The 21,486-nt window shown below is 43.2% G+C and overlaps 3 protein-coding genes across 3 annotated transcripts; 1 reads left to right on the forward strand and 2 right to left on the reverse strand.

Moving 5' to 3' along the window:
* Window positions 1-1,863: 1,863 nt before the first annotated feature.
* Window positions 1,864-8,016, reverse strand: LOC109487709 (probable Xaa-Pro aminopeptidase 3). The gene is made up of 6 exons (XM_019791758.1): window positions 7,879-8,016; window positions 5,131-6,321; window positions 4,578-4,694; window positions 3,970-4,128; window positions 2,920-3,040; window positions 1,864-2,044 (listed from the first exon to the last, which is right to left on the reverse strand). Exons 2-6 carry the CDS (start codon window positions 6,112-6,114, stop codon window positions 1,887-1,889), a joined length of 1,539 nt encoding a protein of 512 aa, XP_019647317.1. The 5' UTR covers window positions 6,115-6,321; window positions 7,879-8,016; the 3' UTR covers window positions 1,864-1,886.
* A 633-nt stretch (window positions 8,017-8,649) lies between these two features.
* On the reverse strand, window positions 8,650-12,865 carry LOC109487724 (carbohydrate sulfotransferase 14-like). The gene is made up of 2 exons (XM_019791777.1): window positions 12,242-12,865; window positions 8,650-11,499 (listed from the first exon to the last, which is right to left on the reverse strand). The coding sequence occupies exons 1-2, from the start codon at window positions 12,437-12,439 to the stop codon at window positions 10,690-10,692; spliced, it is 1,008 nt and encodes a 335-aa protein (XP_019647336.1). The 5' UTR covers window positions 12,440-12,865; the 3' UTR covers window positions 8,650-10,689.
* Window positions 12,866-14,860: 1,995 nt separating this feature from the next.
* On the forward strand, window positions 14,861-21,353 carry LOC109487712 (hsc70-interacting protein-like). The gene is made up of 11 exons (XM_019791764.1): window positions 14,861-15,153; window positions 16,944-17,013; window positions 17,767-17,839; window positions 18,168-18,238; window positions 18,492-18,558; window positions 18,926-19,010; window positions 19,242-19,352; window positions 19,696-19,798; window positions 19,917-20,033; window positions 20,312-20,581; window positions 21,008-21,353. Exons 1-11 carry the CDS (start codon window positions 15,044-15,046, stop codon window positions 21,218-21,220), a joined length of 1,290 nt encoding a protein of 429 aa, XP_019647323.1. The 5' UTR covers window positions 14,861-15,043; the 3' UTR covers window positions 21,221-21,353.
* The last annotated feature ends 133 nt before the right edge of the window (window positions 21,354-21,486 follow it).

Here is a 21,486-nt window from a genome sequence, read left to right on the forward strand (position 1 = left end):
TGGTGGAGTGGTTTCGCGCTATGGATGTTTATCTCATTACGACTTAATAGACGACAGAACTAATGCCTAACAATCACTAAGCCTAAACGATCTGTTTACACTAAGTGTAAACGATCTGTTTCATTCTGTTTTGTGGCACATGTACATCAAAACATTTAATATTGCATTGGCATTTTGCTGTCACATGCAATTATCATGCTTTCACCACCTCAACTTACACAGTGTGAACCAGGATGGACGCAAATGGCGGGCTGCCATCAGTGTGCAAGCACGTCTAATCCTCGGGTGACGGAGAACAACTGACGTCAAACCGCATGGTGAGTGAGTGAGTGTGGGTGGGTGAGTTCGTGTCTGTGTATGCTAAGCTTTTACCACCAGGGATTAACCCAATCCAGGACAAACACTGCCAAACACGGTTTGCTAAGGCCACACCAATTTAATTTCTTGGTTAATGGATTTTTCAAGAAAAATAATGGAGTGGGCGGGCGAAAAAAATAAAATAAAAACAGGCCTAGGCATCCTATTATGGCCCAAAATGGTATGATAGGAGCCATGTCAACACGCCAGGCTGGTTGAAAATTTAAACAATAAATTTTGAACTTTTAATGATACCATTGCATTGAAAGATGGAATAACTGTAACAACTAGGATGAAAAGGACTGTTTTCAACTGTTCAGGGCAAAATATGAGCATTTTGCAGTTGATTCTGAATTTTTATTTTTATTTGCAAATCAGAAAAAAATGAAGCGGCGAATCCGTCAACCAAGAAATTAAATTGGTGTGGCCTTAGTGAAGCAACAGAACACGTCGAGAGGTAATAAATTGATTTATTACAAATTGAGGAGATTATCGGTCATTTTCACCAACGACTTAATTATATCATTATAATAATCTCTTGATTTCACCTTTCCATTAAGTAACAAGTCCAGGGGTGCCAGAGTATACAGTGCAATTTTACGGAATACAGTGCAATCGTATTAGAATACAGTGCAATTTTACTAGTATACAGTGCAATTTTACTAGTATACAGTGCAAATTTACGGAATACAGAGCAATTTTACTAATGACGTTGAATCACGTGACTTGGACCCGGCTTTCCCTGCTTTTTTCATTTCTAAGATGGCGGACACCGCTGACTCAGATATTTCTGTCTTTTTCGAGCGAATTCGAAATGATTCCTGTGCAGTAACATGCCCTGTGTGTACTATGAAGTGATTTGACTAAAGGTATATCTACGAGAACGGTCCAAATTCACTCCAAAAACACAGAAAGATGTGAGTACGCTCCGTCAGCGGCGTCCCTTAAAAGCCGGGCCCAGGTTACGTCATAACAACGTCATTAGTAAAATTGCACTGTATACTAATACGATTGCACTGTATTCCATAAAATTGCACTGTATAATATGGCACCCCTGAAGTCAGCAATGAAAAAGACATAAGCTTTTATTGGCAAATTTGAAGAGTGTATTTCCCTTTGTGCTGGGATAAAGACTAGACTACAAACATATATTCATCTCTGCTTTGACAGGCAGGTCAAGTTTATGCAGGGCTAGAAATTCAGTTTTGGGAATAGGTGCACTGGTGCACCCAACCTGAAAAATTTGGTGCACAAAATTTTGCAGGGTACACCATATAAGATAAAATAAATAGAATGTCAGCAAAAACTAACTATGTTTCATTTCTAAAGAAAGGTACTATAATTATAAGGCCTGACACTTAGATGTAAGAATATGCAGTATACTACTATATATTTGACATCTTTACATACATAAACCTACGAAAATATTTGGGTGTACTGCAGCTGGTGCACCCACAGAAAACAATTGGGTGCACAGCTCCAAATTTGGGTGCACTAAGGTGCACATACACCCAGTATTTCCAGCCCCGTTATGCCATCAGCTGTTCGATCTCGTGCACTTCCTTGGGGCAGTTGTGAGTCAGGATCCGGGGATCCCCTTCTGTGATCAACACGTCATCCTCCACCCGGATCCCGATCCCACGGAACTCTGCCGGCGCCGCATGATCGTCTTCCCTGATGTAGATTCCTGTCAATAAGAAACGTCAGAAACTAAATCAGGGGACTTACAGGTTGAAACTAAGGCCACACCAATTTAATTTCTTGGTTAACGGATTTGCCCGCTTCATTTTTTTCTGATTTGCAAATAAAAATAAAAATTCAGAATCAACTGCAAAATGCTCATATTTTGCCCTGAACAGTTGAAAACAGTCCCTTTCATCCTAGTTGTTACATTTAGTCCATCTTTCAATGCAATGGTATCATTTGTTTAAATTTCGAAACAGCCTGGTGTGTTGACTATCATACTATTTTGGGCCATAATAGGATGCCTAGGCCTGTTTTTATTTATTTATTTTTTTTCGCCCGCCTGTTCCATTATTTTTCTAGAAAAATCTGTTAACTAAGAAATTAAATTGGTGTGGCCTAATACAGCTAAAAACTTTTTATTGTGTGGAAACCTGATTCCACTCAGTCAACCCAGTTTGATATGACAACTCATCTGCCTGTATGAAACAGAATGGGTGTTTTGAACCTGCATATTCTATAGAGCCAACCTAGAAAGGGTTAGGGCTCTATGAAATCAATCCAGGTTTTTGAAACCCAACCAGATCTATAAAACCCCACCTAGGGCCCCCACTTGGCTCTACAAAACTTAACCAACCCCATAGAACCCAACTTTTTCTATAGAACCCACCTGGGTTTATGAAACCCTATTGGCTCTGTGGAACCCACCCACCTCTATGACCCCATTCATACCAGACTTCTAAAAACATGTTGAAAATGCTTAATAATTAGCGGAGAAGAAACAGTTCCCCCTGCTAATTATTTAGCAGTTTCAACTGGTTTTTAAAAGTCTGGTATTAGCGGGGTCTAAAAAAACCCAGCTGGCTTTATGAAACCCACCTGGTTCAACAGTGACCACCATGCCAGGCTGCAGCTTGGAGGATCTGGACATGTCTGGTGTGTCGTGTACATCCATGCCGAGGTAGTGGCTGATGTGGTGGGGGCAGTACTTACGGGCTGTCTGTAAACAAACAACAACAACAACACTCGAATGAAAGCTCATCTGTGTTGGTAGAATACATAGTTACAGAAAGGTCTCTCAAGACTAGATTTCTGGAACACAGGCGCCCCAGTTCAAACACATCGGAAGTGTCGCAACACATACACATCGAGTCCCCCGGACATACAGTTACATTGGACAAGGTGCGCATTCTAGATACGGAGCAGGATTACTTTGTGAGAGGCGTGAAGGAGGCAGTTTACATCAGGGCCCACCAACCCTCTCTGAACCGTGATGGTGGGAGATACCGTCTTCCCGCCACTTTTGATGCACTCCTGACGTCATCACGTTTCCGACTTCCGGAAAGTCAGCGATTGCATCACAAATCTGACGAAGGTTGACGGGATCAGCCGAAAATTTATGGTGAGTTCTCCTTATTGTGTTGGAACAAGTCAAACTCTTTAACTAACAACAACAACAAGTAAACTCAGGTTGTTTCAAAGTGGAGTAGGCCTGCAACTACACTTATGTTGGAGTTTAAAGGCATCCAATGTAATTTCAGGGCGGCAAAACTGGAAATACTCTGAATAAGGCAATCTGTTTGATATTAACACATACTGCCCCACATTAGCACATTTGAATCAGTATTTCATACTTTGGGCATTTAAAAATGCAGAAAAAAGCTCCAAGATTAGTCCTTTACTTCTGGGTTGTACCCTAAAAATTAATCCAGCTCCTTTCAGTAACCTTTTTCTGTCAGAATTTTGGGCATTTTTGCTTCATCAATGTCGATATACAATTCGGGACAGTGTTATTTCAACTTAGTATGTAGATAAGTGACTAGAATATTGACTTTAAAAAATATTGTTTCCAAGCCCTAAAAACTGCACTGGATGCCTCATTGAGTCATTCATGCAAATATGGAACAAAAAGGGCTTTGTCTAACTTACCTGAGTGAGTTCGTAGCCATCCTTGTCCCGGACTATCCCCAAATCTTTCAGTTTCTGCCCAATCAGGTTCAGCATGACCGTGTAGATGTGGTCCAGAGAGATCTCAGGACGACAAAGGTTCAGGCACGTCTTCTGGACACTCAGGACAGCCTCGTACAGCTGAACACACAAGGTCAGGTTCAAGATACAAAGCATACAAAGCACGTCGGCAGAACGCACTGCACCTGAGCAAAATGTATTGTACATAGCACTTCGTCAGAACATCTCATATAAGGTCGTATTTGCGCATATAAGGAAAACATCTCGTCTGTAGTTCCCAAATGTTATGTTGGAAAAGATTTCCTCTGCAACAGACAAAATTCTAATGCAATGTTGACCAAAAAACAATGAAAAACGTGAAAATAGAGGGTTCTGCGCAGGCGCAGTACGTTCTGCCGACGTGCTACATACAAGGTCAACACATCTTGCTTTTTACTTGCAAGGTCAAAATGCTTGTCACTGGGATTAAACAACTATTACAGGCTACAACTCAGTTCTGTCATGGAAACGTGCACATTCACGTTGTGCATACTACAAATGGCATTATGTCTAAAACAAAAATAACACACCTGTTTCTGGGGCTCGGTGAACTTGCCACTGATTGGCCAGGTCCTGGTGATGTCACACACGTAACCATGGTACTCACAGCCTGCATCCACCAATACCAGCTCTCCACTGTTTATCACCTGGAGTTGTTTGTAACACACCTTGGGTTTGTGACACATAAAATTTTTGGCCTCACCTGGAAACAAACTAGTAACAAGTTTAAGGGACAAATTCCAATTTTCAGGCATGGTTGCATATTATATCATTATATCCAACAAAAATATGCTTGTGTTAGTTGATCAAAGCAGTTGATTCCATTTTAGAAACCAGTTTCAAGGCACTTGTAATTAAAAATAAACAACAAGCTAGTTTACAGATGTTAGCAGAGCTGTGTGAGCCATCTTTGGTGCTCTCCCTGCCATGATATCTATGAAGACACAGTCAACATACATTTGTATCTGTGATCTGGAGAACCCCCGATTGTGAGCATTTCACTTTAGAGAAGTGGGCTGCTTGTACAAGGGGAGCACCTATGAGGAATCACACATCTCTGTAACTTCTTTTATCCATACCCACCTGATTGTTACTGATGTAGTGCAGTGTGTTTGCCCGGTTGGCCCCAGCGACCACTGGTGGGTACGCCAACATGTCCGCCCCGTCCATCCGACACTCGTAGTCCAGCTTTCCCTGCAGCTGTGCCTCGCTCACGCCGGGGAACGAGAAGCGCATCGCGTCGGCGAAGGCCTGCGCCGTGATGTCCGCAGCTCTCTGCATCAGCGCCACCTCGCTGTAAGATTTGACCAATCGGAGCTGCTGTACAAACCTGCTGACCTGCTGGGTGGGAGTGTTGCTCTGCAGCGTTCTGGGCTGAAGAAGCGACATCTTGATTTGGTCACACAGATGTCTGTGAACCGGTTTGAACTGGTCGAACCACACCGTCCAATCCTGAGTCCTGAACTGGACCAGGAATTTGCCGAGCTCATCGATTTTCAACGTCTGGTCCACTCCGGTCAGCTGTAACGCTCCGTCCGTCCCGGAGCGCGGGCCGTCCCACAGCTCACGTTCAGGGTTCCGCTCGGGAACCAGCAGCGTTGCTCTGTGATTGGACGGAGAAGTTCCGGGGCAAGATTCGAGCACGAGAACACTGTTGGGTTCCTTAAAACCAGTGAGGTAGAGGAAGTTTGGGTCCTGGCGGAAGGGGTAGGGTACGTCCATGGCCATGTACTTCACAGGGCTGGACGCTACGATGACAACGTGTCTTGTCTTATTCCCGTGATGCTCCGTGATGGCGGACATGAGCTGACCTCTGCGCCGGTGGAATTCCTCCTGACGGATTCCCGAGGTGACCTCCCCGGGTCGTACCAAATGGGGGTGGGTCTGTGGGGTCGGCTGACCCAGATATCGCAGTGTCCTTACACACACAGGAGAACTTGTTGATAAGTTTTTTGAGATACGGCTGATGACATTAACGTGGCCTAAGGTGGCCAAAATGTTTGACCCATCTGGGAGGCCATTCTTACCCACAATCCTTAGCACCTTGGCGGTCAACGAAGAGAACATCTTAGCTGCTGCAGCTGCAATATTCCTGGTCCCTGAGCAATCGTCTTTCCTGAGTGACACTGTCAGCCAGTCACTCCTGAGTAACACTTAAAGACATGATCCTCCTCAAGTAAGACTGAGTCACTGTCCTTGAGAACGTTGCACCGTTGTTGACTTCAAGTTGACCTATCCTCATGTGCTCCCTGAGTGAAGGTCCTGAACTGATCCCTGTTTAAAATGAAAACAAAAACAAACAAAAAACACAGTAGTGAATCTAGTGATAGGAATACTAGTAGAAAAATTATAGAGGTCTTTGGGAATATTTGATAAAATTATTAAAATCAAAACACCTTGGTGTAGTAGGTCGTTCGGTGTAAGACACCGTGTCACATGCCTCACAGTGAAGCTGGTGTGTTCCACCAAAGGGCTAGCCTGGGTGCCATCCCCAGTAGTATATTCGCCAGCTCTATAACTGGGTCTGGACTTGAACACATATGTAGCGTCTGGAGTCTGAATATTCGTTCAGATTTTGAACGAGCGCGCTGATTGGTCCTACTCGTCTAAGCCCTTTTTGGGGTATGTACATATTAGGTAAGGGCCGTTCGGACGTCCGAACGGCGACGTTATCGTCCGTTCGAACGTCCGAACGCCTTATCATCAACATGTCCGACGGCGAACCGAACGCTAAAGCGCAATTCCGCAATAAATCATCAGCGTCTTTCCGCAATAAATCATCAACATGGCTGACGCACAAGCCGCTCAGCTCACGGAGGTTGATGTTGACCTCGCAATCACGTCCGTTTTGGACGATTTAGACGGAATATCGTCGCTCAAAAATGAGCAAAAAGATGCATTGAATAATTTCGTTCGTGATGTTTTGGGCGTCCTACCGGTAAAAAAAGAACGCACCGAGAAAAGGAACACTCGCGCGAAGATCTGTGTTTACAAAACAACAAACATCACTTGAATAATGCAGGTGCGCCATTGGCCGTCGCCTCTGAGGCTCAGCCAATCAAATGAAGCCCTGCTGCTCGGGCTAGCTCATTACGTGACGTCATCACCAATCGTTTTATATGTGTTCAAGTCCAGACCCAGTTGAGAGCTGGCGAATATACTAGTACTACTGGGGATGGCACCCAGGCTACCAAAGGGCAGTTCTACCGAATATACAGTTACAGAAGGTTATTAGACGGTAGACTTCACCCTGTCAGACAGTACTAGTAGTATATTCAAGACAATTTCAAGTGCCCTCTGGAAGAACATATAATAACTGCAATATACTAGTAATGAGTTATTATGACAGACACATTGAATTCATTGAATTCTGACAAGACAAAATCACCAGGGTGTGCTATGTTGGTCAGGCGGGGACAGAAGCCTACACTGCCGAGGAAACCCAGTCTGAAACACTGGGAGAAACTTAACGTTAAATGGATCCAGGATGCTTATGTTACATAACCACACGTGTTCAAATATATCTCAGATTTAGGTCATCTTCTGTCTGAGTTCTCCAGCCGGATAATTTGGAGCCAATCATGGCTCTTCACGATGGATTATATCACTTTCTCATTAAATGTAACGTTATATTTGTTGGTGATGACAGGAATCTCCACGGCACAGTTCTACACTGTTAACGTTGTTGTTTACCTCACTGACCAGAGGTCAAACTATGTTCACGATGACGCCCCCCTCCCCACACATGTCATGCTACGCCGAACGGCAAGTATTTTCCCGTCAATATCTACGATTATAGTACCGCACAGTCTGTGGTATTTCGATACGTACCTTGCCACCAGCTTTTTCCCTTGCTATGTCCACATGGTGACGTGAAAGCCTCGAATACCGCAGTTTACGAGTGGTACCGCACGTACAACACATTTACATGTGGTTAAAATGTAGTTCATCATACAGCAGGGCCACCTAGGGCATGCAAGGAAAACTGCAGCCATCTCTAAAGCAGATGTGCGGTGCCTTTGTTGTGACAACATGGAAACCATTACAAGTTTAAAATCGAGGACAAAGACTCCAAAGTCAAGTATCTGAGGAGATCATTTACATAAAATAGTCTTGTTTTATTTGCGATATGGTGGCCAAATGTTCATTACACACTGGTTGTTCCATAACCTTATTACGAGTTCTAGCTCAGGTAAGAAGTTAAAATCTGCAGCATCTAATACTGTGCCTTTCTCCGCAAGCTAGCTAACAAACAGGCAAGCATAGTAGCAAAGAACAAAAATGCAAATAAATAGCAGGAAATCAATAATTCAAATACATATTTGTACATAGCAAATCTTTAACGCTACAACTTCCTAGGTAGCTATGGGTGGGGCAACATTACATTGACATATAATATAACATTATAAAAACAGTTACATGTAAAATGTGTTTCTGTCCTGTATGCATGATTAAAACTGGTATATCTTTAGCTGCACCTGCCCAAATAATGGCAAGACATCTGGCAGAGTTTATAAAATGTACATGCTTGATTCACATCAGCAAGCAATGCTTGTTACTGTTATACATTGTAACAAATTAATATCCACTGTATCAGCAATTAAAAAAAAAAACTTGGTGGCCTATCGCCCATACTGAACATTACCTACATTATAAATGCTTAATTTGACAGGTTTAAGAACAGAATGAGAAGGTGTATGTCTCAGCCTTTTCCTCAAACAGCAAGAAAACACAGCTCCTAACTCCATTGGAGTCACCATCTATACACGCTCAAAATCATAACTTAAATCTATGCAACAAAAAATACAGCTCTGTAGGTTACCTACATTCTTCTACCTCTAGTATCTTTCTGAATAACAACATTTACCAGATTATATAATAATAACATAATTGGAAAAGCACAATTTCATAATGTTGTAGCTTCATAAAGCTACAGTAAAGAAACAGCAAAGTATACAAAGTTACTATCAATGTTAACTATAGTAGTATTGTAAATAGCTACGCTGGTGACCAAATCCATTTTAGCTGACACTGAGGAGTCTCTACAACCTCTCCGCAACTATTTGCAGAGAGGACATAGGAGGTAAAGGTAAAATTGGTTTGGTCAGCAAGCTACTAAATACTGTAATATTGCAAATATTTTTAACATTAAATCTTTGCGACAAAAACTAACCATTGGCACCGTAGACTCAGTGATGAGCATTCTTACTTAGAAATGTTTAACTCTGTGAGAAGTATACAGACAGAGGTGAGAAGACATGGCACATGGGCGTCACAATGAGATAATTCATAGTTTCAGCTGTGCAGTCTGATGCACGGTGGGTATGTCAAAGTTGAAAGCCCCTATAAGACATAAACAAAACACGTCTAAACATAGTATCAAGCATGGTCTAGACACAAGAACAAGTTAGGGGCCTTTACCCTTTTTTTGACCTCACACATGCAAAATTTAAACTGTGAACTGGCGTATAATCTCTGTGGACATGGACTTGTTTTTGGCACTCATTTTACAAGATGACAAAATAGAATTTCTTCAATATAAGAATATGCACATCTATTTTAACATACAGAGTTGTGAAAGGCACTTGAAGGGAATCGGTGGAGTACTAGAAAGTCACTAGTACCTGTCACATCATACACTCATGTCGAGTATTGCCAACTCCTGACCTGGCAAAGAAATTTGTAGACCTGGATACCAGGTTGGTGGGAAGACTTTGATTCTGTTTCTCATGACATATCATATCATGTATATCACTATATAGATTATTAGCACGTACATGTAATACAATATAAATCCACATTTTGTATCCATATGCTATGAAGGGGTTCAACCAAATAGATTGATTGTCCATATTGCTGTTTGGTTCCATAATTCTTTTAGGAAAGAGTCTGTAACAACCTACTTCTCAAGTTAAGTACAGTTGAAAGTTAAATCCTACTGTTGAAATAATAGATCTCATACCAGGGATGGGGTATCATACCATGGTTAATTTTTGTGACGCTCAAGGATGGGGTATCATACCATGGTTAATTTTTGAGAAGCTCAAGGATGTGGTATCACACCATGGCTAATTTTTGAGAAGCTCAGGGATGGGGTATCACACCATGGTTAATTTTTGTGAAGCTCAGGGATGGGGTATCATACCATGGTTAATTTTTGTGAAGCTCAGGGATGTGGTATCACACCATGGCTAATTTTTGAGAAGCTCAGGGATGGGGTATCATACCATGGTTAATTTTTGTGAAGCTCAGCAATGGGGTATCATACCATGGTTAATTTTTGTGAAGCTCAGGGATGGGGTATCATACCATGGTTAATTTTTGTAAAGCTCAGGGATAGGGTATCATACCATGGTTAATTTTTGTGAAGCTCAGGGATGGGGTATCATACCATGGTTAATTTTTGAGAAGCTCAGGGATGTAGTATCACACCATGGTTAATTATTGAGAAGCTCAGGGATGGGGTATCATACCATGGTTAATTTTTGAGAAGCTCAGGGATGTGGTATCACACCATGGTTAATTATTGAGAAGCTCAGGGATGGGGTATCATACTATGGTTAATTTTTGTGAAGCTCAGGGATGTAGTATCACACCATAGTTAATTATTGAGAAGCTCAGGGATGGGGTATCATACCATGGTTAATTTGTATCAGGGATGGGGTAGGCGAACATGATAAAATCCATGCTGTACTTTGGTATAAGATCCTTCAGGAACTGTGGTGGTACTTCAGACAGGTACTGTCGCAGAATGTTCTTGTCGGTGGGCTTGTACCATGGCTGTCTCTGGGGGAACCTGATGTCGGGTGGAGCATCGACGGCCCGTAAGACGTGATTGGCGTCTGCCTCCAGGTTCTCCTGCGTCCCGATGTAGTCGTACTGGATGGAGCAGGGCTGGCAGAGCGTGGTGAACGGCTGCCAGTGTTCGTTCATGTACCGCGGATCAGTGTCTGACAGATAGTGAACAAACTCTGAGAACGTCACGTCTGTTCCTGTGGTGTTCTCCGGTGGATCTTCACGATACTTCCTGATAATGTCTTTCCCGTATTTATGAGGGAAATCCGCGTTAGCCTTGTTGGCAAATTTGTCCCGATAAGCCGACAGCAGGCGTTGCGTCGGGTCGCGTACGAACATAAACTTGTAGTAACTCTTCAGGCGACTTTGAACTTCATCTGGTGGCAAGTCTGATAAAAACACCAGGTCTTTACGATGATCCATCTTAACCCTCTTCTCTACATGCTCAATTTTACCGTCCAAAACTTTGATAACCTTCTTCCAGTTTGAACAGGCCACCTTTGGTATGTAGCAGTACAGGAACTTGTATTTGTCGTTCACGATGATATGCCTGAAGAGGGTTTTCTGCTCCCAAGGTTCCAGGTCGTATGGTGATCTGGGCATGCCTTCTCTCCTGCATACTGACTGGATTGTGTAGTTCTGTATGTCACGCTGTACCTGTGGGGAGCAACAGATGGTTCAGAATTCTAGAAATAACAAAAGTCAAAACCCATCAATCAATACCTGGTAACCTTTGGTTTGACTGAGCGGAGTAAACAAAATGGATTTACATTATCATAAAATGTTACAAAGTCTCAAGTTCACTTAAAGTCAAAAGTTCACTGTTCACTGCTTAATGCTTTCAGTTATGTGCACTTTGCAAATCTGGAAAAAAGATTACTAGCAATATAGACTGATCCCGACTGAGAACTCTTAATCAAAGTATTTCGTCAAATAAGAAAGTAACTGCATGCCTGTTCAATTTTTGTTTTCCTATAAGTTTTGACCGAAGTGGATGGGTATGTGATTCATTGTGTGTCATTCAGACTGAGAGCTCAGCACTGATTACTTAGGACCCCAGTAGGGTAAGTCACTTAGCCTGTGTTGGGAAAATGTGGTAAACAAACATTTGCATCACTGTCACTGGGAAACTTAAATGTGTAATAATAATGACTCTTTTATGTATGAGATATGCCTAAAATAAAGTTCAATTTTACGGTTCTTTTTCCTCTGTCATAATTTTTTTTCAGATATTTTACTTTCTCCATAATTTCTTTCAGTCCACCCCCAATGAACATGGACTAGTCCTACGGAAGTTTGTTGTGGATCGTGGAAGAGGAGATATGTCATCACATACCGCTGCATAACATTAGAGGGAGGGGGGCAAAACAGTGTCATATACAGCACAAATTCACGCTACCTGAAAGTCCTGAGTCTGTGCGGGTCTCTCGACCCTGTCCTCGGGCCTGGGTGCGCTGGTGCCCCGATCCCAAGCCGGGACCAGGCGCCGCCGGGCCTGTGGATTTCTCCCCAGCGCGATCCACGTCATCAGCATACCCAGCACGGCCAGGCCACCCAGTCCGAGCAAGAGTCGAGAACTCCGCCGGCCCCACGGCATGCTGCATCGGTTGTTGGTAAAAGCAGCAGCAGAGTGGGGAGTAAACCGCCACCAGGCGGAGGGTAACTAGCGTCGGCTCGGTGGGAGGTGAGGTGCGGGCCCGCGGGGTCTCTGAGCGCGAGCCGTCCCGTTACTTCTGCCGCTGTGGGGGGCGCCGGGTGAAAAACGCCTCAGATCGGCTGAGACTAGACGAATACACCCCATTCACCCCAGCAACAACCCGAATGGCATAGAAACGACCACACAGAAAAGATTGGTCAGTCGGCTCATGGGAGACGGCAAAAAGTTTTCTTGGGCCGTGGAGTCCCCGCTAGCCGCTAGCTGCTCCTCACGTCTGAAGTGATGCTAGCGGGACATTTCACCACAGGCGATTCGACCAGCGTGACAGAGGTCAAAGGATAGCTCAAGCAGATGTTGAGAGAGAAGATCGTGATTTTTGTTCTTCTTCTTCTTCTTCTTGCTTACTCTCTAACCACCCCTACTGGGGTATCACTGAGAGGGGGGGGGTGCGACGGACTATGGCTGCGCGGCCAGAAGCCCGGCCTTGAAGGCCTCCACTGTCTGGGCTTTTACAAGCTGGCCCGGTAATTTGTTCCACTCATTTATCGTTCTTGGAAAAAAAGAAAATCTAAAACAGTCTGTTTTGGCAGGTATTGCTTGATACTTATATTCATGACTTCCTCTGGTACGCCTATGGGCAGGTTTGAGGTATTGTTCCATTTGAATATTAATATGTCCATGAGCAATTTTATATAAAGATATCAAGCGAGCGGTTCTCCTTCTGTCAACAAGTAACGGCCACTGGAGGCGCTTTAGCATGTCAGAAACACTGCTGGTATAGTCATAATCACTAACAGCCATTCGCGCCGCCCTTCGTTGGACTCGCTCCAACGCCTGGGAACCACCGATGGTGTGGGGATCCCATACAGTCGCACAGTACTCCAGGTGTGGGCGTACAAGTGTTCTGTAGCATGTAGATTTGACACGAAGAGGACAGTGCGAAAGGTTACGGCGGATGACTGCCAGTATCCTATTAGCTCTACCAGTGACATAATTTATATGTGTGTCCCATTTCATATCCTGTGATAGTTGGACTCCAAGATATGGATGGGTTTTAACACTAGTAAGATTTTCTGAACATAATCGGTATTGTGTAATAATCGGGTTACGCTTACGAGTAATATGAAGTGTGTGGCACTTTGAGGGGTTGAAGGACATTTGCCATGTGTCCTGCCACCGGGTCAGTGCATCGAGATCTTTTTGTAGATCAAGAGCATCTGAGGGTTTTTCAATAACCCGGTACAAAAGGCAGTCATCGGCAAACAAACGCACACTAGAGGTCACAACACTCGGAAGATCATTGATATAAAGGAGAAACAAAAGCGGACCCAAAACAGTGCCTTGCGGTACTCCAGACACTACCTTGGCGGGCTTAGAGGCCACACCATCAAGGACAACTGATTGGGTTCTTTGAGTGAGAAAAGCTTGCAGCCATGTTAGTAATTTGCCAGAAATGCCATAGTGCTGGAGCTTATTCAGTAAGCGGCTGTGGGGGACCTTATCAAAAGCTTTACTGAAATCCAACACAATGGCGTCGACCTGCTTATTTAGGTCTAGAGTACTAGCCAAGTCATGGGTTGTCAAAAGTAGTTGACTCTCACATGATAGTCCTTTACGAAAACCGTGCTGTGTCGAAGATAATATATTATATTTGTCAAGGTGGCTCATGGTATGGCTATGTATAATATGTTCTAAAACTTTGCTACAAACTGAGGTGAGTGACACCGGCCTGTAGTTAACAGGTGAGGTTTTATCTCCCTTCTTAAAGATGGGGCTAATATTAGCGGCTCTCCAATCTGCTGGGACGTCGCCGGTGTCTAGTGACTGTGTAAAAATAACCTGTAACACAGGTGCAATTTGGGTTGCTGTGATTTTTAATAATCTTGGTGAGAGTCCATCTGGGCCCGAGGCCTTGTTTGGATTAAGCTTAGAAAGCTGTTTAGCGACACCATTCACCGATATGTAGAGAGGTGGTGCGTGCGGAGCCACAGGTCTCCCTAGGGATGGGATGTTGGTTAGGTCCTCCTCTGTGAAGACAGAACTAAACTGATCACCCAGGGCATCTACCTTCTCCTTTGGGTCTGAAGTAAGCACACCATGATGCCTCATGGCTGCAATATTGGTATTGTCGTGTTTTAGTGCTTTTATATAACTCCAGAATGCTTTAGGGTTGTCTTTAATGTTTTCTTCAAGGAAATTGGCGGTGTACTCTCTGTGGGCTTTTTTAACTCTTTGCTTTGCTGTTCTGGCTGATCGATATACCTGGAGATGTTATGTAATAGAAAAACAAATCTAACAGAGAAATCTAAGATATTTCATCTTAATATATTCCCTAAAATCAGCTTATTATTACCGACATCCAACTTGACCTCTGACATGTTTGAGCTACAAACGTCGGTGTGAGACCGCCTGGCTCCAGAAGTTTCTCTGTGGTGAGACCCTGTGCGGAAGTAGCGTGGGCAGCTCATGACGGGCCGTTACAACAAACAGTTATAGTCTTTACATCTTAAATATAGCTTAGTCTCGCGGTTCCTGCCAAGCAGCATGGACGCAGAGAAGATAGCCCAGCTCCAGGCCTTCGTGCAGCTATGCAGGGCCAACCCGGGGGTGTTACACGATCCGCAGCTGCAGTTCTTTAAAAACTGGATGGAAAGGTGAGAGCCTCCAGGTCACACCTGAGGACAAGATTATGTATTGATGGTCTGGCCTAAAAATAACAACGAAACTTGAGGAGAAAAGGACAAAGAAACATCACCATTGAAGAGGTGGAAGAAACTGTAGAAATTTAATGGGGTAGTCAGGATTCAATCAGGACGAGAAAAGGGCTATAATTTTACGAAGATAAAAAAATACGTTGTTGGTCGTGACCATGACTTTGGAGGGGGAGTGTGCAAATACACGGCCCAAATCTCCAAGTAGAGAAAAATTGTGCTGTGAACAGAAATAAAACAGCGATTCAGCTTGGCTTTGTGTAACTGTTAATCAAATTACACTCGCAATCAATCACTGCAATTGTTACATCGGTTGGGGATATATATAGAACACGAGACCGGAGTCTAATATTCTAGTCAATTTTGGGACAATGAAAACAATGTAGATAATACATAAAATTATGTGTAAAATTAGTTACACACAAAGGTGGATTGATAATAAATGGAGAAAATAAATCACGTTTGTATAGTCTAGAAAACTCTAGATTGTGTATCTACAGTATTTTGTCAATTTTCTGGTGCACGATATTAAAGGTGCCCTAAGCGATATCTGGCCGATAGTAGGCTGGGAGCATTCAATTTCAAAAGTCTGTCTTTTTGTCACATTTTCACGCAGTATGTTGAATCAACCCTATCCTATCCCATACCGATAGTCATGGAGCAAAAATTCGATGCCGCTTTGCCGTACGAACGCCGTGAAAAACTACGTGCCTCCCGCCACCGGCAGTGGTGTCGGCCATTTTTGAAATTTCCGAGCGCTCGCGAACACTTCCGACTTCTTCCGACCAGAGCCGAGGACGAGTCACGTGGTTAACCACGAACGCGCTGAATCAGTCGAACTGCAGGTCATCCTGAGTTTCCGCTACATATTGATACATTTCGCGTAATGTCATAAAATTCGTTTCTTGGTATGAGAAACTGTATGAATGTGGCTACCACATGCGATATAATAAGTGTTATGATAACATTCAAGTATATACAAAAAGAGGAATTGAATACAAGGTTCTGACCATTCAAAAATCGTCAAATTTGAAGTCAATCGGTTTCGAACTCTTGCGTTCGATCCATGGAACCAAGGCAGCGCGTTCCATTTTTCGCGGAAGTTCCCGAAAATTGTCGACGGGAAACGGTTACTTGGTGGATTTTTGGGCCGATTAAATGGAGGCCCCGATAAATCAAGCAACTTGTCTCTGGGCTAGTTTCTGTGCTGTTTCAAACGCCAAACGTATGAAATAATGATGCAAATGTGCTGATACTTGGTGGTATGTGTCAATACCATACAGATTGTCTTGTTCTAAATATTTCCTATTTTAATGCCCTGATATCGCTTAGGGCACCTTTAATTTATTCTGCCTCATGATGATAAGTCCAGGGGGGTGTGGCAGGCATGATCAGTTGTAAGTGTAAACAACCTGCAAATGCTTCAGCAGTGACACCTGGTGGGGATCAACAGTACTGCAGCAGTGTTTATTATTACATTGTACATGTATCTATCATCTCGCAACACAGATATTGCCATACAGATTAACTGAAAGTGTCACATTGTAACACATTTTAAAGCTACTGTAAATATTAAATGTTTGCATGGGTTTTATTTTTTGCACTTTTCACTGCAAAATCATGTCACAAATTTATCATCACTGACCTACTAAAAAATCACCATAACTTTCGTGCAATTTGAGCCAAATCAAAACATTATTACAATTACATGTATCTTGTGTTTTTTTTTACAGCATGGGAGCTACCATCCCACCAGCACCAGCCTCCCAGACTGGGACAACTCAGGATAGCCCTCCTCCAACGGTAAAGCTGCAAACACTATGTTTATTGACACTCTACCTTGCTATCTGTAGAACCAGTTGTGAGACTCGAATCATCACTGGTCAACTTTACACCTGTTTAAGATAATGACTGTGACGTAGTCTGATTCACTACCCTAAATATAAGGTCTGTACTATGTATTCTATTATATTGTTCCAGGTTTACCTTAGATTTTATCAGTTAGAACTAGGGCTGTGTACCGGTCCGGTCATACTTGATCACTACACACAAGGAGGCCTGCCAGGAAAATGAACATCCAGTGTTAAAATAAAGAGATTTACCCTAGTTTCCGTCTCTGAGAACTAGTGAGAAGTGAGATAGGAAACCTAGTTATATCATCCATGGTTATATTTGATGTTCTTTGAAAGATACAGGACAAATTGTCAACACTTTATTCATGTTTCTGTCATTATTGAAGAATTTCAGTAGAACATGTGACGCGCATGAATTTTCAGGTACAGGTACAGGTCCGGACCTGGACCTAAACCTCTGTACCTGTACCTGTACCTGTACCTGATGTTACGAAAAGGTACACAGCCCTAGTTAGAACCATGCTAACCCTAGGCCAACTCAAATAGGGATTGATACAACTGACAATGCTCAAATCATACCACCTCCTTCACCTTTAGTTCAAATGTACTGTTTACATGAATCACGCTGTGATGCAGTCTAGTTGGTTAAAGCTGTACAAAGCTGTCATCAGTAACGGTATTGTGTTAATCTGTGTTGTTCCAGGGATCAGCTTCCAAGCCGCCCCCTCCCCCTGAACCTGAACCTGAGGAAGAGGAGAGTGAAGAGAGTGACCTCGGTGGGTATATACTATAGGACAGACTTCACCTTTACTATGTAATTAAGTTGTTTCACTATGTTCAGGTATAAACATCAGCAATGATGATTTCAGGAAACCCAGGGCCCCTTCCTCTATCTATGGCTTTAAAAAGAGGGTGGTCCCATGTATAGCTTACTTGAACTCCCCTCACACTGTTGCTTCAGTGATATGATATATACCACATCAAATTTGTACCCTGTCCCCAGCTCTAGTCAATGGACTCTTGTATGTTGTATAAAAAATCTTATGTTGAGAGGTTCCTATGTAATATGTACTAATGCTGTCCTGTTGTTGCCCTGTTCTACAGACATTGACATGGAGGGGGTGATTGAGGGTGATTCTGACCCCCCTCCTGACATGGGAGATGACAGTATTGAGGTGAGCTGGTGTCCCACAGAGGGACGTTTGCCTTGTCCATTCAACCTTGGAAAGTGCTGCATTTCTATATCCTTAGATTAGATTTAGGTCTGTAGTACTTTTATAACTCTGTTATAAGCTCTGTTATAAGCTTATAACTCTGTTATAACCCTGTTATAAGCTTATAATTCTGTTATAAGCTTGTTATGAGCTTGTTATAGAAACCCATGCTTTGTAGAAACCCTGTGATCTGTTGTTTCCTCTATCCTGACAGGTAACAGAAGAAATGATGGACCAGTCAAATGACAAGAGGGCTGAAGCTCAGGCTGCCATGAATGAAGGTGGGCTCCTCTGTTTTCTACATGTAGTAGATTGAAAAAAAAAAAAACAGAACAAAAACAAAACGAAAAACAAGCTGCTATAGCTTTTGAAAAGTTTGCAGTGGTTTTCTTTTGTGGTGACCTCTACACTGCAAAATGACGATGCTGCAAATACCGGTATGTGTTTCCATCATGGTACATGTACAGAATTGTTCCAACCACAAACTTAAAACACTGCTTCATGTCACTGAGATTTATAAATAAAAATTGTTGTGTTTCCTGTAACTGTAAGTGATGAAGACTAGGAGACATAGAACTGTTTGTGTTTTTGAAGAAAGATATAGTGGTGATACTTATAGTTTGTTTGACATTACTGTGTTTTGTATAGGAGAGAATGACAAGGCGGTTGAGCTGTGGACAGAGGCCATTAGGCTCAACCCCCAATCTGCTCCACTGTTTGCCAAGAGGGCAAGGTGGGTCAAAGGACACTGCCAACTATTTATAGTTCTGATATTTCAGGGCAAAATCTAGACACAATCTTGTATGGTGTAAATAAAATAATAAAAGTAAGAAATATTCTACAGTGTTTGATATCCACTCCTGCCGAAGTCTTTTGTCATCATATAAATGTTGTTTTGTTTTAGACACCTGTTTTCCTATTACAAAAAATACGCTTGATGCTGAAATTGATTTGTGTGTTTCAGCTGCTTTCTACGCATGAGCAAACCCAACGCTGCGATCCACGACTGTAACCGAGCCATCCAGCTGAACCCTGACTCCGCAGCAGGCTACAAGTGGAGAGGAAAGGCACACAAGTAGGTGACTTTAACATGGGGGAGGGGGGCAACCAAGTAGGTGACTTTACATGGGGGAGGGGGGGGGGCACAGTAGTATGATGTGACACACTTGCATTGCACAGTACAAACTGGTGGCAAGTATAGGATAGCATGACTACATGTAAATTGCATGACTCTTTGAATAAAAGGATAGTACAATTGCAAAGAGAAGTGAACTCAAAAGTTGACAGTCATACATTCAGTGGGTGTTGTCACCATAATTTCTGGAACTGTGTGTGATGTTGTAAAATGAAACATTGACTCATATGCATAACATGAGTTTTGTACAGAAATGATTAACAGTTTGTGCTGAACCCTACAGGCTGTTAGGTCACTGGGAGGAGTCTGCCAAAGATCTGGCCACTGCTCAGAAGATTGACTATGATGACGACACCTACCTGCTCCTCAAGGAAGTGCAGCCAAAGGTATGTGCAGATTTTAGCTAATGCTGTGAGAGAACTGTTCATTGCCAAAACATAGGTATTATTCCAGTTATTAGGAAAGACTTACAATCTTGTTGTGTTTACTTAACATCAATGACAGGCCCTGAAGATTAAGGAGCATCAGCGCAAGAAGGAGCGGAAACAAGAGGAGAAGGAGCTGAGAGCTCGCAAAAAACGGGTCCAGGCGGCAAAGGAAGCACAGGAGAAGGCTAAGAGGGTGAGTGAGGGGGACGTGTGGTGGGGAGGGGGCAGACAAGGTGACCTTCATACAACTTGTTTTTTCATGGTGTGGTGGGGAGGGGGGCACACAAGGTGACCTTCAAGTTGTTCTTCGGTCAGAAGACACAAGATAATTGCAGGGGCTGTAGGCAGGGCTCAGATGCATTTGTAGGAGACGTGCAGAGGCCGTTTTCTGGTTTGTTTTCCCAGGGTTAGTGTAAGATATGTAATCAGCGATTAATCAGTAACATTACTGATAATTGTACTTTCCTACAGGAACAGGAAGAGAGGGAACGGCAGGGTCCATCGGCCGGTGGGTTTGGAGGTGGATTCCCAGGAGGTTTCCCAGGCGGGTTTCCAGGCATGGGTGGTTTTCCTGGCGGCGCAGCTGGTGGAATGCCAGGCGGAATGCCAGGTGGAATGCCAGGCGGAATGCCAGGCGGAATGCCAGGCGGAATGCCCGGAGGAATGCCTGGTGGAATGCCTGGAGGAATGCCAGACATCAACAAGATCATGTCAGATCCAGAAATCATGGCTGCTTTCCAGGCAGGTTACCCTCATTTTACACTTATACAATGTGTATAATGCTCTGTGGCCCTTTTTATGTTTACCGAAGGAAAACATATTGTTTTTGCTCTGTTTCCTCTTCTCCAAACCAATAAGGTCAATGACCTGGACTAGACATCTATCACCACGGTAACTGGTGTTGGGTTACATCATGTTGCAGTTTTTTAGCAGGAGGGATTTAGACTCCTGGCTGATCATGTACAGTGTATATGAATGTGTTTGAGTAAGAATTAACAGAGCAGACCATATGCAAAGGTAAACAATTATTATGCATTTGCTTTGCAAATGTTTTACACTTGTCTGTCACACTTACACTTGTCTTCTTGACGGTGTTCCATTTCTGGTGAGACAAACCTTTACAGAAAGCTCCAGTCATGAAAGATGCTTTGTTTCTGTTTCTCCCAGGACCCAGAAGTCTTGGCGGCATTCCAAGACGTCAGCCAGCACCCTGAGAACCTGGCCAAGTACCAGAGCAACCCTAAGATTGCCAACCTCATAGCCAAGATGTCTACCAAGTTTGGAGGGCCGCCAGGAGGGGGTCCAGGCGGACCTCCAGGGGGACCCCCTATGGGAGACCCCCCAGCAGGGGAACCCCCAGTCGATGACGGACTAGACTAAACTCAGTCCTGGTAAACATTCATCACTTGTATAAGAGATTAAGAATGATGTTTAGATAGTTTTAATGCAGCAATGTTTCCTCTGATTTTCTAGGAATGACCTACTCTGAAAAGTTGACCTACATGTACTCTGCAAAGTTGACCTCTATCTGTCCTTTGTAAAATGAAGGTCATTTCGAAACAGTCCCTCTGTTACCTAGACTTTGACAAACCTGTAGTACTCAAAATCACCAATTGAACTCATTCACACCCCAACTTTGGACAATC

The sequence above is a fragment of the Branchiostoma belcheri genome, unplaced genomic scaffold (assembly GCF_001625305.1).
Source record: "Branchiostoma belcheri isolate BF01 breed outbred unplaced genomic scaffold, Haploidv18h27 scaffold9, whole genome shotgun sequence".
Lineage (NCBI taxonomy): Eukaryota > Metazoa > Chordata > Leptocardii > Amphioxiformes > Branchiostomatidae > Branchiostoma > Branchiostoma belcheri.